The sequence below is a fragment of the Phycodurus eques genome, chromosome 5, assembly GCF_024500275.1.
Source record: "Phycodurus eques isolate BA_2022a chromosome 5, UOR_Pequ_1.1, whole genome shotgun sequence".
Taxonomy (NCBI): domain Eukaryota; kingdom Metazoa; phylum Chordata; class Actinopteri; order Syngnathiformes; family Syngnathidae; genus Phycodurus; species Phycodurus eques.
Window position 1 is genome coordinate 1,611,228 of NC_084529.1, and position 16,273 is coordinate 1,627,500.

Here is a 16,273-nt window from a genome sequence, read left to right on the forward strand (position 1 = left end):
GCCTTTCAGAGTCACCTGGACGCCCTGCGGCGCCGGCGCCGCTTGCTGCGGCTGTCGACTCGAATGTGCTTTGGTCGTTTTGTCATGATTTGCCAAGAACTGTGGGCTGCGTATTGTGTCTTAGGGCTGCATTTGTGTATTCAAATAAGAGCATGCTGTATGGAAAACTGATACTATAAATAGCATAGAACAACAACAACAACAACAATATATATATATATATGTATATATATATGATGGTCTGATTTTTATTGAAACAATGCACAATATCAAACTATTGCAGGATTTTTTTTTTTGTTCCCTAATTGCTACTTTAGAAAACTATACAGTGCTGTGAAAAAGTATTAGTATAATAACAAAAGTATTGCCCCCTTCTTCTCAGACGCTTATATTTTTGTCTTTTTTTTTTTGTTTCAGATAATCAGACAACGATAACCCAAATAAACATAAAATACTGTTTTTAAATGCTGATTTTATTTATTAAAGGGGGGGGGGGGGGGGGGGAAGAAAACTGTTCCAAGCTACCTCGCCCTGTGTGAAAACGTTTCTCCACGCATTGCTCGGCCCGCTGTATTCAAAATCAGATGTTTTGTGCGTCGATTAGCCTGACCCAGTGAATGTGTCAATGCTAGTTGATTTTTATTATTATTATTATTAATGGGGGGCTTTGTGTATGCAACGGGAGAATGTTTCCCCGAAACAACAAAACTCGACTTTTGAGCAGAAGGCTGGTGTTGCCCGGTATCCATGGAGACGAGAGCAGCCTTTGCTGTGTGCGAACAGGAAGAGGAGGGTCGCTTTTCTCCCTTGTTTTTTGTTTTGTGTGCGTTTTGTTTCGTTTGCGTTAGCGTTAGCGTTAGCATCGGGCGCTACAAGCCATGGACATCCCGGCCACTATCCGAAGACGTTTGGAGGACTTTTCCCGGAATGTCTTCGTGGAGCAGAGCCAGGCTCCCTCTCAGGAGCGCCACGCGTCGTCGGCACACGGTAACGGATTTTGGGATGGCTGTGTTTCATACATTTCACACACACACAAGCTAGCTCAAAGTGCTCGACGTGATGCTGCCGGCTAGCGCGGCTAACGATTCGAACGTCGCCTTTTTTCCACGACTCCGCGTCACAAGTCACCTCTTCGTGTCTGCTTTTGTTGTTTTCCCAGACAGACGCGTTTTGTCCAGTCTGCCGCTCCAGATGTCTCTGTTCTTCAACATGTGCTTCTTCCCCCTGTGGTGGATCAGTGAGATGGTCATGCTGCGCCTCAAAGTACGAACAACCGACCTTTGGACTGCTCACGTCAACGTGTTGGATCAGTAATAAAAGTGTGTTCAGCCATTCATGTGCTCTTTTACACACATTTTTTCTTTTCCTCGCTGGCCCGGAGGACACGTCGTCCACAATTTCCCAAAACAATTTGAAATGTGGACTCGTCGGCCCACAGAACACTTTTCCACTTCGCGTCGGTCCACCCTCGATGAGCTCGGGCCCAGAAAAGTCGGTGTTGTTGATAAATGGCTTTCGCTTTGCATAGTAGAGCTTTAAGTTGCCCTTCCGGATGTAGCGGCGAACTTTATTGACTGACATTGGTTTTCTGAAGTGTTCCTGAGCCCGTCTAGTGATATCCTTTACACATCGATGTCGCTTTTTGATCCCGTGCCGCCCGAGGCATCGAAGGTCACGGGCATTCAATGTCGGTTTTTGTCAAAGTGTCCTTTTCCAATCTGCAGTAGAAGGTATTCAAGTCGGCGTCTTTTATCGTTCTCTGCTTGGGGTGATGATCGCCTGTAGTCGGGTCAGTTGTAGTGGATTGTAATCCTCGCCAAACTGACGCAGCGTCATTTGCAGCAAACTGCTTTTCCGGCTTTTCTGCATAATTTCCTTTGTCAGCTGGTTTCAGGCCTGAACGGGGCCCTGTGCCCGCTCCGAAAGACGTCCTCTTTGGCCTGGCGAAGTTGCCGGAGTTTTGCAGTGAACCGCAGCTTGTTGTTAATTGAACATTGGAAATGCCTTCGTTGGAACACAAACACATCTTCACAGAAGCTGATATAGGATGTAATAGTGTCCGTATATTCGTCCGAAGTTCCATCGTAGCGTCATTGGTCCACTTCCTTGCTGTTTTCACAACAGGTTTCGCACATTGAAGTTTGTGCCTTTATGTTGGGATTAAGTGACTTAACCAGTCATCAGACGAGCACGAGTCGTTCGGCTTGGTAGAGCAGTGGTCTAGAATGTTCTTTTCCCTTGCGGGACCATTTGATTGTATTTAGGGAGTTCATGATTGAAGTCTGCTTCGTTAAAGTCCCCAAGAACAACGAGGTGTGAAGTTTTTTTTCCAGTTCGTCTACTTCATCGGCTAGTTTTTTCCAGTGCACCATTCGTGTTAGCTTGTGGGGGGATGTAAACACCGGCGAATATGAATACAGCAAACTCACGCGGCAAGCAGAATGACTTCCAGTTCAAAAACACCGAGTCCAAGTCCGGGCTGCAGTGTGCGGGGAGCTCAGTGACATCAGTACACCATTTTTCGTGGATGTCGCATATTCCGCTCCCTTTTGTTTTCCCCAATAGCTTCGTGTCGCGGCCGAGCGGCGGTAGGGCGCCGTCGGAGATGCGTTCACAAACCGAGTCTCCGTGAAGCAGAGCGTGGCAGAACGTGCAAAGTCTACTGGTCTTTGTGAGGCGATGACGCTCGTTCATTTTGTTGGGTAGAGAGCGTAGATCTGCGAGGCGAAGCGACAAAGTGGCGTTCGAAAATCCCCGCTGTCGGAGATGAACTTCCCTCTGTGGTGCCGTCTTCACCTTCTCCATCATTCATTGTCATTGTCATTGAGTGCAGTCGGTCCGCTAGGGAGTAACTCAGAGAAAAAAGTTTGTGGATTTGTGAAAGTCGGCGAAACAAGGTTCAGAGTAGACTCCCTAATGTTTAGCAAGTCTTCCTTAGCGTAAGTAAATCGCGCAATGTCTCCAAATACGAACAAAACAAAACAAGGACAATACTAAAGTTGTTGTAGGAGTATTGAACTGCATCATTCTGTCAGTTCACTCTCATGTATTTAATGAGCCTTTGAGTCTGACACAAAGCATTTCTTCGCTTGAATGATCTGGGAGGAGTCATCTCAAAGAAAAAGTGCAGCAGTTCTGATGTCGCAAGAAACCGCATGGAATAATGAAACAACCGCAGTACCGACAGTATAATTGTTTGTTAACCACATCTTCCCCCCCCCCCCCCCCTTAGTATTCTGCTTTGCCTGACTACTACAAGTTCATCCTCGTAACTGTCCTCATCGTGATGACTGTGATTGAGGCCATCAGACTTTATCTCGGCTATGTGGGGAACCTGCGGGAAAAGGTAGCAAGCACATCACTGACAATAAAATGAATTTTGAGAATCGATCCAAATGGAGAACATTTACTTTCATGAGCCCAAGGTAGCGAAATAATTTGATTGCGTTTTCTGTTTGTGGAAGATTGCAGAGTTGGCTGGATTTTGGCTGCTGAGCATCTTGCTGCAGTTGCCACAAATCCTCTTTCAGCTTTTCAATGAAGCCATTCTCGTCCAGCCCTTGGAGAGAGGCATTCATATCGTTCTCGCGCTTTTCATCCTTACGCAGGTATGCCGTTTCCTTTAATCATGGGACATGAATACGTCCGTCATCTCCATTATTGTAAATGAGTGAATTGCATCACAAGTTACATGAGCAAAATCCTCCTCCTTGAATCCCTCAGGCGGTTGCTGGTTTTGTGGCTCTCCGGGACTTGGTCAGACATACAGAAAGTCAATTCCATCTCCGCCAGTTTGACTGAAACATTTGTTTCTCAACGTCACACATCCAGGGCACCTCATATCAATGTCATATTTTGTTTTTGTAAAATGTAAAAAAAAAAAAAAAAATTTATAAAGAGAAAACAAACGTATTTATTTTTGCATTTTGTTGACATTTCATGGGATTGCACTATTGTTTGGTGTGTTTGTAAATAATAAAAACTTGCAACTTGTGCACACATTTTAAAATGTTGATTTGTTCTTACTGAATTGTATCCAGATCAAATCTTATTATCCCATCATTAATGAATTAACAATGATTTCCTTGTACCGTTTCAATTTTAGACATACATTGTCACATTATGTTTGATCATATATCATGACACCAACATCATTGGGACCTTGTTACCTCGATGCTTTGGCATGTTCCTGTATGTCCATTCAAGTAGGTTCCAATCACTGGCCAGAGTGTCCGTCATCCCAACCCGGTACTGTTACGTGATGCTGAATGGGATGGTCTTGTGGTGACCGGCCTCTCCGGAGCAGTACCATTACGGACCTTCTCTTCTGACTTTGGGGGCCTGATAGCTTAGCCTGACAGTGACACTCACCTATGGTGCCACCCTGTGGATGCGGAGGACTTTGCTACAGGGGGTAAAACAACCTTTGCTCCTTTTTCTAAAGTTGAATCGCTCCGTCTGAGGAAAAAGGAAAAACATGCAAATGTTTGTGCTTATCCTAACAACACGTTATTCAAGTGGAACCACAATATTCAGAAATAATGTACAACTTCCAAGCAATAAAAAGACACATTTGCCTCAGTTATAACACAAACCAGCATGGGATGTTGTCGGGGAAGACGTAAGTAAGCATTGCCCCGAAACATCCCAGGGTCTCGGAAAGGATGCTGCTTCCACTGCACTTTAAAACAGCGCTTTCTTTTTGAATTGCTACATCAAAGGCTTTTAATGTCTGTCATTGCAGGACTTGTGTTCAATCAAATGTGACAAACCGCCATTCACCGTCTTGCTTTCCCTTTACACCCAGACATGCTGTGCGTACACTTTATAGAAATTGAACCAAGTGGCCGATATTGAAGTCGGGAGGGTAAAAAAAAAACATTTCAAAGAATGGGATGGTAATAATAACAACAAGGTGTGAGTTCAACGATTGCTATTCTGTCAATTTTAGTAAAGCACGCATCCATTTCTCCATCCATCCACAATAAAGTTTTACCTGTCTCCTTGCAGGTCTGTGTACCGTAGTACGGGCACCAAAAAATTGGGGTGTGAAATGGGCTTTCTCTGACAGATTTCTGAGACGAGATCTCGGCGGTTAAGCTCTCGAAATGGTAGATGTTTAAGCAATCCAACTAAACAAAATACAAAACCAAAGTGATCAATTGTTCATCAGCCAAAACCACAGTATTTAGCAGAAACACACAATAGTAACTTAAAAGTACATAACAACGATTTTGCTCTTGTATTGGATTTCATTAAACTGGAGTTGTACCATTGAGTATAAATCAACTGTCTGCGTCAATATTAAAGACCAACCTTCAGTAAAAGCCCCGTCCTCTCTCTCGTCTCGCCATTTGGTGTTGGGTATGTCTGCAAGTGCAGTGGACAGATCCTGGTGGACGTAGTAACGATTTGGCGTCATTGAGGAATTTCTGTCTCTGCAATTATTACGATCATCATCGGCGATGCTGGACGGCAGGCGCCTTGTGGGAACAATGTCAAACATGGGACGATGAAGACTGAAACGAGACGGACATTTGTGATGCTGGCTGAACTGACTGAAAACGTAATTCATGGTCCCAGTTTTACCTGTCGGATGTTCCACCGAAGGGTGATAGCCCTGGGAGAGTGACACAAATTGCAACATTGGGAACTTCTGCATGCAAAACAAATTGTTAAGGATGCGCCGTTCCACTCACGAGCGATGCAATGCTGCTGCTGCTGCTGCTGTTGATGATGATGATGATGACGATGATGAGGATGCTGTTGCTGTAGCTGCTGCTGATGAAGATGGTGATTATAATGCTGCGGCTGATGAGGACGATGGTAACGCGGCTGCTGAAGATAATGTTGCGGCTCCTGCTGCTGGTGTTGCTGTAGATGATGGTGATGGTACTGATGATGAAGCTGCTGCAGGTGTTGCTGGGCTGGGTGCAAGAATCTCGGAGGTCGCTGAAGGAGAGCGCTGAGTTGCAGCAGCTTTGATGAATATCTCCACTGTGCTCTGTCTGTTTGTTGGTCTGATGGAGGCAAACGTCAACACGCACACACAAATGCCACATCAGACATTCCAACACGTCTTCATGGCTTACATTCAGAGTCTGTGCACCGCACCCAAACGGTGGCGACCAAAAACGCTTCTGAAGCGTCAGTAAAAAAACTAAAACATTCAATAAAAGTCTTTTACAAAATGCACCTCTATGAGGTGAAATGGCTGCATAAGTGTTGAGGTTTGCGCATGCTCTCTTCTTGCAACGCATGTCTGCTTCTGCCCTCACGTCTTCTTGACAAGTTCCCTAAAACAGACCACAGGGGAACATTTACAATTTAACATTGATTTGAAAAACAAATTCATCATACAAACCCCAATTCCAATGAAGTTGGGATGTAAATAAAAACTAAACAATGATCAGGTTTTGGGGGTTATCAACAGGCGCCCCTATAAGAAATTTATTGAGGTTGAAATGCTCCCATCCACAACATTCCCCCTGCCCTCCCCGACCGTCGGTTGTCAAAGGTGGGGAACTTCGAGGATGCATGCACATTGAATCAGGCCCTAGCCACCGAGTGAGCTTTGCACACCACTGAGCCAGCATCTGTGATGGTATCGAGCGTGTGCTAGCGCCCATGGGATGGGTAACTTGCACATCTGTGAAGGCACCATTCATGCTGAAAGGTACATTTGGGTTTCGGAGCAACATACGCTGGCATCTAAGGAAAATCTTTTTCAGGGACGTCCCGACTTATTTCAGCAAGACAGTGCCAAGCCACTTTCAACACGTGTTACAACAGAAGGGCTTCATAGTAAAAGAGTGCCAGCACTAAAACTGGACTGTACAAATGAAGTTGTGCATCAACCGAGAATGGGAAAGAATTCCACCTATAAAGCGTCAACAATAAGTGTCCTCTGTTCCCAAACGCTGACTGAATGTTGTTAAAAGGAAAGGTAATATAACTCAATGGTAAAGTTGCCTTTGTCCCAGCTTTTTTTGGAACGTAGTGAATATTTGCAAAAAAAACAATGTTTAACATTAAATATCTTGTATCATTGTAGTTGTTTCAAAGGATCTTTAGATCATCATATTCTATTTTTATGTACGTTTTACACGACGTCCCAACATTATTGGAACCGGGTACAGTGTTTCCTTGACTTAGGAGTGCACTAACTTACTTACTTAGTAAGTTATGTTCATTTTTTTGCTTTGTGTTGTGAGTTAAAATTTGAGGGACGACTCAAAGTGGTGGACCCGGGCATCCAAATTGGGGGAGACATCCAAATTAGATGGTGGGCATTCAATAAGTGTGAATGAAGATAGTGAGTTATACATTTTGCCGACTGCAATTGTTTCATTTAAGATAAGTAAAAACTGAGGTTGAGACGTAGGGCTGTATTTTTGTAGACAGTGCATCTGCGGCGGGTTGCAAATGCCGACGGATCCTGATTTTTGTGCGAGTGCAAGGCTCGCTGTGTGTTTGCCAATTTGGCAGACAGGTTTGCCCCAAACGGGGCATTCCAGCACTGCGAGGGTGTGTCCTCGCCTGTGCCTGGCAGAGTGAAAATTGGATGGCAGAAAGTCGATCTAACCCTACCCCTGTTCAGACCATGTCTTAACCGGCACAGGCTAGACTGATGGTCTAATGCAATTTTGGTGAATTTGATCGGGGATGGGCTGACAGATGCTGAGCTCAGCAGACATATTTAAATCGCCAGCGGTTATCACCAGCACATTCTGTATTTAAAAAGGGTACCCACTCACATTGTCAGTTGCCACATCATGGCCAGAGCAATGATAATGGTCCACTCACGCACGGATGCCTGCGATTACACATCGTCCTCTTACGCGCAGAGAACGGTGCCATGTCTCTGTCAAGACTGTCAGTCGAACCATATTTGAAAGGAATGAGCGGAGCCGCTTTGATCGGCTGTAAACACACTTACAGTGGCGCGGGTGGCCTGCTCTCAGATCCGCCGGCCTGCGCTTGTCTACAAAATTACCAACGCTGGCCTAACCAGCCTCTGGCGCACAGTTGCGCCACACGCCTTGCCGGATTTACGCCATTCAAGAAATTAGGGCTCATGGAGTTTGAGTTAAAAGTTCATTGATTTACCGGCTAAAATGTTTGGGTAACTTGTATTGTTGGTGTTTTAAGGCGATAGTGATCAACTTGATTACCTTGAGAGGCTCAAAGCCTTGCCAAAGGGTCACATGACTGATCCCTGCATGGTCAGTATTTGCTGTAGGGATCACGCTTTTCCTGGCTGGAATATTTACCTTGATAGGCAAAGGGTTGATATAATTCAATATCAGCAATTTAATGGGAATTCCATTCATATGGCTTTATATCATACTTTATAGCATACATTACACATTGAAGATTCAAGATGTTTATTTGTCATATGCACAGTAAAAACATAACGGTAACACAGAGCAATGAAGGTCTTACTTGGCCAGTCTCCCTCTACTTATACAAAGAATATGAAAGATTAAAAAAATAAATTATAAAAGCTAATGAAATGCTGAATAGGGGGGTGTGGGGGGCTGGGCAATGTACATAAGAACAATTTAAAAACAATGATAATTAAAAATTTAAAAAAGGACAGTGTATGAATGTGTTGAATTTGGCAGTCGTAATAGTGCAAAAGAAAATGAATAAAATGTGCAAAGATGTAGGCATTTGACTATTCAAGTAATGCAGTGTGCAGAGGCATTGCACAGTGGGAACAATTCAAGTGAGCAGGATTAGAAAAGAAAAATGTTTCACAGTGTGGTTCATAGATTGTGTTATCATTAGTTAAAGAGTCTGATGGCGGGTGGATAGAAGTTGTTTTTTCAGTCTTGTTGTTCTGGCCGATGTAAAAAGTGTGTGTTGTGGATGTGTACCGTCTCTGATAACATTCTGTGCCCTCTTTGTGACACGGCTGTCATAAACGCAGTGTCGTGCTGTGAAGGCTACTCCACAGATGTGTTGTGAGGTTTTAATAACACGCTGGAGAGCCTTCCAGTCCTGTATGGTACAGTTCCCATACCATACTGTGATGATTCCATATGTCATACCTTCCATTTTCTCCCGTGTCTTCTAAGTGGGCTTTCTTGGATGCTCTCTTTTTGTGCATCCTCAATCTCCTGCGGAAAGTCAGACTCCTGCAAAGATCATTTCATCATGTTGACGATCTGTTGTAAAGTACCATTCAAAGGTTTTGCTCATGCTATAAATGAGAAAGTGTGTCCAAATGTTTGACATTAAACAGTTATTTGCAAAATAGATAAATGAATGCAGTATTGTCTTACAATATGTTGAACTTGTTGTACAGGTTGTATCCTGCTTTTCAGCCTGTTTCTTTCTTTGCGAGTCATTTTCTTCTTATTCTTGACTGGAGATTGCTTTGGAGAGGAGAGGCAGATCAACACATTTTTTCAAAATGTGATCCAAATCTGATTAGAATCAGACAAAAAAAAGTTCTTTTTGTAGAAACACATCATTATACCTCTGCATGTTCAGTTTGTGGCTGTGCGAGCAAATGTAATGGAAGTCCGTCCGAATCAGAACTATTGGAACCACTTGTGCTGCAAAAGCAAAAAAGAAATAGTCACGTTGAAGCGGATTTTAATAACACATCGATCACGGTATAAAGTCTGAAATTATTGGCATGATTTACCAACGATCAGGTTAATCTACACAATCGATGTGATCCAAGACAACAGCTTTTCTATAAATTCGACTTTCAGGAAAGACAATGACGAACAAGTGTGAACTGATTCTGTTTGAGGTTCACTCACTCATTCATTAAATTACATATTTTCACTTGTTTCATCTTGCTTAAAATCTTTTTCACTGATGAGCAAACACGACATTCTTTGTGATAAAGAAATTCCAGATGTAAAAACTCTTAAATATAAAAACAAAATCCACTGACTGCTCTAATATGGATAAGGCATTCGTAACAATATAGAGAACACGGTACAATCATTCACATACATCTGTAATTTAACTTTCTTTATGTATTTTCTCTTTCGAAATGAAATCAGATAAAGTAATTCCTATCTATAAAAGTGGAGAAAAATATCAATCTACAGACTACAGACCAATATCTCTTACAGTTCTCAAACATTTAAGGAATGTTACTTGCACAAAGATTTATGCAGAAACACAATCTTCACCTCAATGGCTGTGATCGAATTTGTGGAAGGGATATCTGCTAGAATAGATCATAAAGAATTTGATGTTTTTATAGATGTGAAAAAAGCATTTGACACTCTTGATCATGGCATATTAATGGAAGAACAGGAGGCATATGGTATGCCATTTTTGCCACATAAGTGGATGAAAAGTTATTTGGATGATCAATATCAATATGTGCAATTTAACAATGTAAGATCCTAACTACTATAGGTCGCTTATTTGGTTCCCTAAATTATTCCTATTAATATGATATAATGACTGGGGGGTGGCATCGGGTCTCTGCGGACTCCCCCGGGTGACCAGTTTTGGGGCCGCCTCGGTGGGGCCAGTGGACCACCCGGGGTCCCTTGGCGTGGGACGCGTCCCGTCCACCGGGCCGCTCTCGGGTGGACTCCTGGGCCCGTCGGGCTTGTGGAAGTATTTTGTAGCATAATATGCATATCAAATCAAACTCAGGGTTTTCCAACAAATATTGAAATATCATTAATTAGATGGCAACTCAATATATAAGATTATATTACCCAGATTCCAAATCAAATAGAGAGAAGTCGGTATCCAATTCTTTGCCCAGGTCTCTGACTTCATCTCTCAACAGAGCTGTGAGTTCTTTCAGACAGTGAGTCACCTGCAGCGACATTATTAAACTAATTAAAGCAGTGAGATGCATGTGTTCGGGTCAACTCAATCGTAATGAGGTGTACGCTGTTTCTCTTACCTTCATCGGATCGGGGTCACAATAGTCAAGTAAGGTGTCACAAAAGCAAAAACCCAGCGACTTAAGGTCTTGAGTGGTAAAATGGGTTCCCTTCCGATCACCTGATGAAAAGTCATACTTGAGACACATACTAAAAGCATACGCATAAACCGACACATTCAGAAGGTGTAAACCAACCCAGCGTGGAACCTCCAAAGGTGACCTCCATAGTGTAGCTGTTTTTTATACCGAGTCTCCACATGGCGACTCGTCCGGTTCCCTCTTTGCTTCTCTGCACCTGGAATTTACAGCTCTTGAAGGAGAACTGTGGAAACAGGATGCAGGCAGTTGTGACGAGCAGTTGGAAAATGTGCAGACAAAAATATTAGCCTATAATACCTTGTTTCTGACATTCTTGCTCAGCATCAGAGGGAAAACTCTTTCTTGAAGCTTTGGCGAATCATCGTCTCGGTTGTTACAACCGTACATAAAGACATTGTTTTTACGGTTGTGGCCATGGAAGTCACAGTAGAGAACTACATCTGTCTGCTTCATCAGTCTGAGGAATATAGACAATAACAGTATCCTCAGTTTTATGTCGATAGTTTGTCAATCAATCTAATATATCGTATAGAAAGAAAGCACTAAGCCCTATTTTATGGAGCCAATGCGGATATGAGTTAACTCAATTCACTGAGAAGAAACAATTGATTAGCAAATGTGTCGGTCTGCCTTTAATCTGCCATTCGAGCCATTTTATGTTTCGCTAGGAGCCCCCATCTCAAACCAGACTAAAGAACATAACCGGTTGGCTACAGACACAAACAATGTGCTATGTGATAGATCTTTGAAATCAGTCACACACAACTTTTGATTGATATATACCAAATATCCAGGGAGCTGGAGCCTATCCAGTTGACTTCGGGCAACTCCAACTACACCCGGTACTGGTCGTCAGCCAATTATAGGGCAAATAGAAGCAGACAAGCATGCACACTCGCATGTGCAATGTCACTGAGTGGGAACTAAACCCGCGCTGCCTACACGGACGTCAGGTGAGTGAACCGCTACACCATCAGTGACTTAATACAAGTTATTATGCAATAGAATACTAAAAGATACTGCTCACTTTTCCACCATGTTCCGGGCGTGCCATACGCATGGAAAAGAATCCCTGAGCATAGTCTTGTAATTCCTGTTGAGGTCCCTGCCTGCCAGAGAACAGCGGTAATTGCCGACCACCACACCGTCTGGGTTCAGCATTGGCACCACCTGCACCATAGGATGGAGAAAGAGAATCATTTAAAAATGCCTGGCATGAGGCACAGAAATCACACACATAAGAAAGATATTGTTTGACGACTTGGTCAAGTCAACACAACATACAAAAGCAACTACATCACTACTCTGTATTAAATATTAAAACCCACTCGAATCATCTCCTCAATCTAGTGGGGCGCGTCACCCTCATACTGAAACATATACAACCAGACGTTAGATTCGGAACTTTCTCACCTTAAAAACAAAGGTGTCCCGCAGAAGTTGAGCATCATCAGAGTTCCCGAGCAGGAAGTCCAGGAATCCCTCCATCAACCAGGACGCATTGGTTTCTCCTGGGTGTACTCGGGCCGTGACCACAACGGCTCTCTTGGTTTTGCCCTCGTCTTCTTGGTCGCCAGCCCGTGACGTTACTGTCAGCACGTACACTGCGTTGCCAGCCAGACTGTGGCACAGCACCCGCACTTTGCAGAATGACACCACTGCTGGGTTGGATGAAATGTGCCTAAGATAGCGTTGGAGGTCTGAATAGGTGTAGGGGTAGCAGTGGGCGATGTAGCAAGTGTCAGATTCATAGGGAAAATGGAGAGTCCATGCGAGGGAGTACAGGGTCTTTGACTCATTGGTATCCTTTGGATTCTGAATTGAGACAGACATGGAACTCTGTGAGACACAACATTAGTGTTGAGGAATGGTTAGGTTCTATTCATCTATTCATACATACATACATACATAACTAGACCACCCGATGAAGGTTACGGGTGAGCAAGGGCGTACCTATCCCACGGGCTGAGCTGGTTACCAGTCAATTACAGGGCACATACAGAAACAGACAACTATTCACACCAACATTCACACCGTTGTCAACCTTTGAACTGAACCAAACGATGACAAATGTCTGATAATCTAAAGATGTGCAAAAATGCACACTGTATGTATATTCAGCTATGGAAAATAGAGTTCAGTTTAACACAAAGCAATCAATTCATGATTAATAAGTTGGAGTCTTTAATAGGGACAATAATTCATTGAAACATTCTTCTACAGTTGGTTGAAAATTGCAACATACAAAACACTAACGTACCCACCAATTCTTACTTTGATCTGAACATTTGAAGAAAGGTTTAAAATGATGACTGGAAAAATAAGAATGGATTAGATAGAAAGAAAATACCAAGGGCATTATGCACATATTGCCAATAGTACTAAGTTTGACCCTTTGGCAAATTCCTCAAAAACCTGTTGAAAGACCAGTGGCATGCTGTAGTATCTTGTTCTCTTGTTCTGCGTGATCTCTGATCGGATGGCAAACTGCATTGCAGTCGGTGTTTTATGTTGAATGCAATCTAGATTTTCATGGCAACACATCTGCTGGTACATTGTGTAGGATTTATTTTTAACGTCGCTCCCACTACCATGTTTGCCAAAGGTAAAAATAACCCATTTTACCATTGCTCAAAATCTGCGCAGCCACGTGAGGAAGCTTATAAATGTAACAATTATCGAACTTATCGCAAGCCACCAACCTGACTGCGGTAGTATATGATGTTGGAGCCAGTACGTTTCCATCCAACGGTGTTCTCCTTAGCAGCTCTCTCAGAGTAGAGCAGAGGCTTCATGCCCTGGGAGTAAAGGCTGCGGCGCTTCATCAAGTTGACAATAGTGAAGCGGTAGGTCACCCCGGCCTTCATGTTCCTGACTCTGAAGTAAAACCACTGCGTGTGTTTGCTGGTGTACATGTCTGTCTGGAGGGTGAGTTCATAGTCATAGGGACCCCTGAGCAGTAGACAATAGCATCGATTAGGCTAACCAAAGGGTAAAAATGATGAAATCCAATCAAAGACTCACACTTGCACGGCCTTCTGAAGGTTTCCGCTCTCAAATCGTGATTCAAACTCCAGTGAGAGGTCTGTCTGCTTGACGTCGTTAGCAGAAGAACAGGTGCTAGTCACAGATACCCTTGAGCCTCCAACACGAGAGCATGTGAAGTAGGGACACTTATTGTCTTCAAAAGAACGAGAAACAGAATAGATCAGGAATCCATTTTTGATCAAATAAATCTTTCATGGATACCTCATGTCAGGATGTACATAGTTTTATTCCCTTACCGGGTGTCTTATTTTTCATCTATACTTTAATGCAGTGGTGCCTAACCCCCAGTCCGTGAGGCATTTGTTACTGGGCCGCATAGAAAGAAAGACCAATTTATATCATTTCCGTTGTAATGCGCTTCGCGTGTCAAATGTTTTTTTTTTATTTTGAAAAACGACCGGATCTTCTCCGCCGCAACAGCTGTGCGTCTCACTTGACGCATCAGGACTGCACAGAACGCTTCTATTTCCGCCCCCAGCCGACTCGCAAACGGCGGCCAAGTTCAAAGAACCGATCATTTCATAAACGGATTCAGTTCATTACGTTCACTGAAAAGATTGGTCCTTTTGAACGGAACGTTCGCGAACAATACGGCACTCGACTGCACGTCGGTCGCTAAAAATAAAATGAGGCCACAACCAGCGAAAATGAGTAAAAACAACAAACGTCTTGTATTGGCTCTCCATAGATGTTGGCCAGTAAGTATATGTGGAATATTCACATTTGGTGTGCAGTAATGTTCACATACAAAGTTACCCTGGTCAATGCAATAGACAAGTTGTCTGCTCTCCTCCCCAGGTGGAAAGGGTATCTTCTCATGACCAGTTGGGTGATAGAAAGGTTCAGGTCTTGGAGGTTCCCACTCTATGAAACAGAAATGCAGTATGAATATTAAATTGGAAATCATCAGAATCCTTATGGACTGTTCAGGTGGTAATAAAATGTCAGTGTCAAAAATTGGAAATGTCGCATTACCAATGTGATGGATTGCATTACTGACGACCTCACACTCTACTGGCCAACGGGGGCAGGAGATAGATGGGAACTGAACCAGATCCAGTGGTGCTCGAAGACTGAAAACTGGGCGTCCACCATCAAACTCTACGCGCAGCTGCCTGGTTCGCAGGGTCTGACTTATCGATACTAAGGAGGCACACAAATTACCGTAATTTTTCGTGTATAATGCGCATTCCCCCCCCAAAAAAAAATAAAAATTCAAAAGTCAATAGTGCGCATACATAGGTATAGAGGCAAATGGAAAAAACTTTCACATTTTATAAATGTATGCCGCCATCTAGTGGTTATGAAAAAGCTGTACACTTTCATTCCAATATGGCACTGCCACCTAGTGGTTATAAAAGAAGTGTAGCCTACATTTTCATTGCAATATGACAGGGATATGTATGACTGCATAGATGTACAGTTGTGCACAAAAGTTTACATACCCTGGCAGAATTTGTGAAATTTTATTCATTTATTTTTTAAAATATGACTGATGACTGAACAACAACCATCATTAATTTATTTATGGTTTTGTTTTGTTGAATGATAATGCTTTTCTGAAATGCTTGACCGTTGAATTTGAATCCAAGTAAAATAAAATTAAATGTGTTTCCCCTGGTCCTTCATCTTTTCTTTAAACAATTGTACCCACCTTACAAATTCTGCCTGAGTAATCAAACATTTGAGCACAATTGTGTGTTTTCCCATTTACGAAATAAAAGTAGGGCTGTGAATTTCAGAATAAGAGCAGGTAAATAAAAAAAGTCTTACGTGTTCAAATAAAGTGCTTAACTTCAGAATAATTATTTGAAAAAACTAACAAAATACGGATAGTACTTCATGTTTTCATCATATGGGTAGAAGCAAAATCGTGCATTGTAAAAATGCATTATACATAGGTAGAAGGGTTTTCCAGAATTTTGTGGTCAACTTTCGGGGTGCGTACTATACATGGATGCGCATTATTCACGGGAAATTATGGTATATCTTCATTTAACTCTTTATTTGACAAGGTTCTCGTTCCTTCCATAGTACAGTATGTGGATAGGATACATTTCTCATTAACACTGTCCATTACTTTAGCTTGAAAAAAACAGCTTTGCTCATTTGACCAGAGAGTACAGTATGCTAAATAGGACTGCTGTACATCTCAGTGACAAAGGAGCCTATTTCATTAATAATGATTAGGCATTGGGTTTGAGGGTTGGGTTACAAAATAAATATTTTTAAATAAAGGACAGTAAA

General features: G+C 42.7%; 2 protein-coding genes across 4 annotated transcripts in view; one reads left to right on the forward strand and one right to left on the reverse strand.

Moving 5' to 3' along the window:
• Positions 1-549: 549 nt before the first annotated feature.
• Positions 550-4,003, forward strand: tmem17 (transmembrane protein 17). Of its 3 annotated transcripts, none has more exons than XM_061677496.1 (5): positions 550-987; positions 1,164-1,263; positions 3,233-3,346; positions 3,465-3,608; positions 3,724-4,003. In XM_061677496.1, the coding sequence occupies exons 1-5, from the start codon at positions 674-676 to the stop codon at positions 3,799-3,801; spliced, it is 750 nt and encodes a 249-aa protein (XP_061533480.1). In that variant the 5' UTR covers positions 550-673; the 3' UTR covers positions 3,802-4,003. The 3 variants fall into 3 exon arrangements, with proteins under 3 accessions (XP_061533480.1, XP_061533481.1, XP_061533483.1); XM_061677499.1 differs by having other exon boundaries at positions 780-987; positions 1,160-1,263; XM_061677497.1 differs by having other exon boundaries at positions 3,465-3,817.
• agbl2 (AGBL carboxypeptidase 2) overlaps positions 3,890-16,273 on the reverse strand; it is a 14,354-nt gene continuing 1,970 nt past the window's right edge. The window contains exons 5-24 of the mRNA XM_061677495.1: positions 15,002-15,169; positions 14,783-14,890; positions 14,003-14,159; positions 13,681-13,930; positions 12,392-12,793; positions 12,006-12,148; positions 11,276-11,435; positions 11,075-11,201; positions 10,898-10,998; positions 10,704-10,807; positions 9,488-9,566; positions 9,291-9,383; positions 9,057-9,143; positions 8,175-8,273; positions 6,197-6,296; positions 5,700-6,020; positions 5,590-5,620; positions 5,317-5,519; positions 4,997-5,132; positions 3,890-4,458 (exon numbers count right to left, since the gene is read on the reverse strand). Of these exons, the coding sequence (XP_061533479.1) occupies positions 4,368-4,458; positions 4,997-5,132; positions 5,317-5,519; positions 5,590-5,620; positions 5,700-6,020; positions 6,197-6,296; positions 8,175-8,273; positions 9,057-9,143; positions 9,291-9,383; positions 9,488-9,566; positions 10,704-10,807; positions 10,898-10,998; positions 11,075-11,201; positions 11,276-11,435; positions 12,006-12,148; positions 12,392-12,793; positions 13,681-13,930; positions 14,003-14,159; positions 14,783-14,890; positions 15,002-15,169 (2,960 nt within the window). The 3' untranslated portion in view covers positions 3,890-4,367. The remainder of the gene's footprint in view (positions 4,459-4,996; positions 5,133-5,316; positions 5,520-5,589; positions 5,621-5,699; positions 6,021-6,196; positions 6,297-8,174; positions 8,274-9,056; positions 9,144-9,290; positions 9,384-9,487; positions 9,567-10,703; positions 10,808-10,897; positions 10,999-11,074; positions 11,202-11,275; positions 11,436-12,005; positions 12,149-12,391; positions 12,794-13,680; positions 13,931-14,002; positions 14,160-14,782; positions 14,891-15,001; positions 15,170-16,273) is intronic.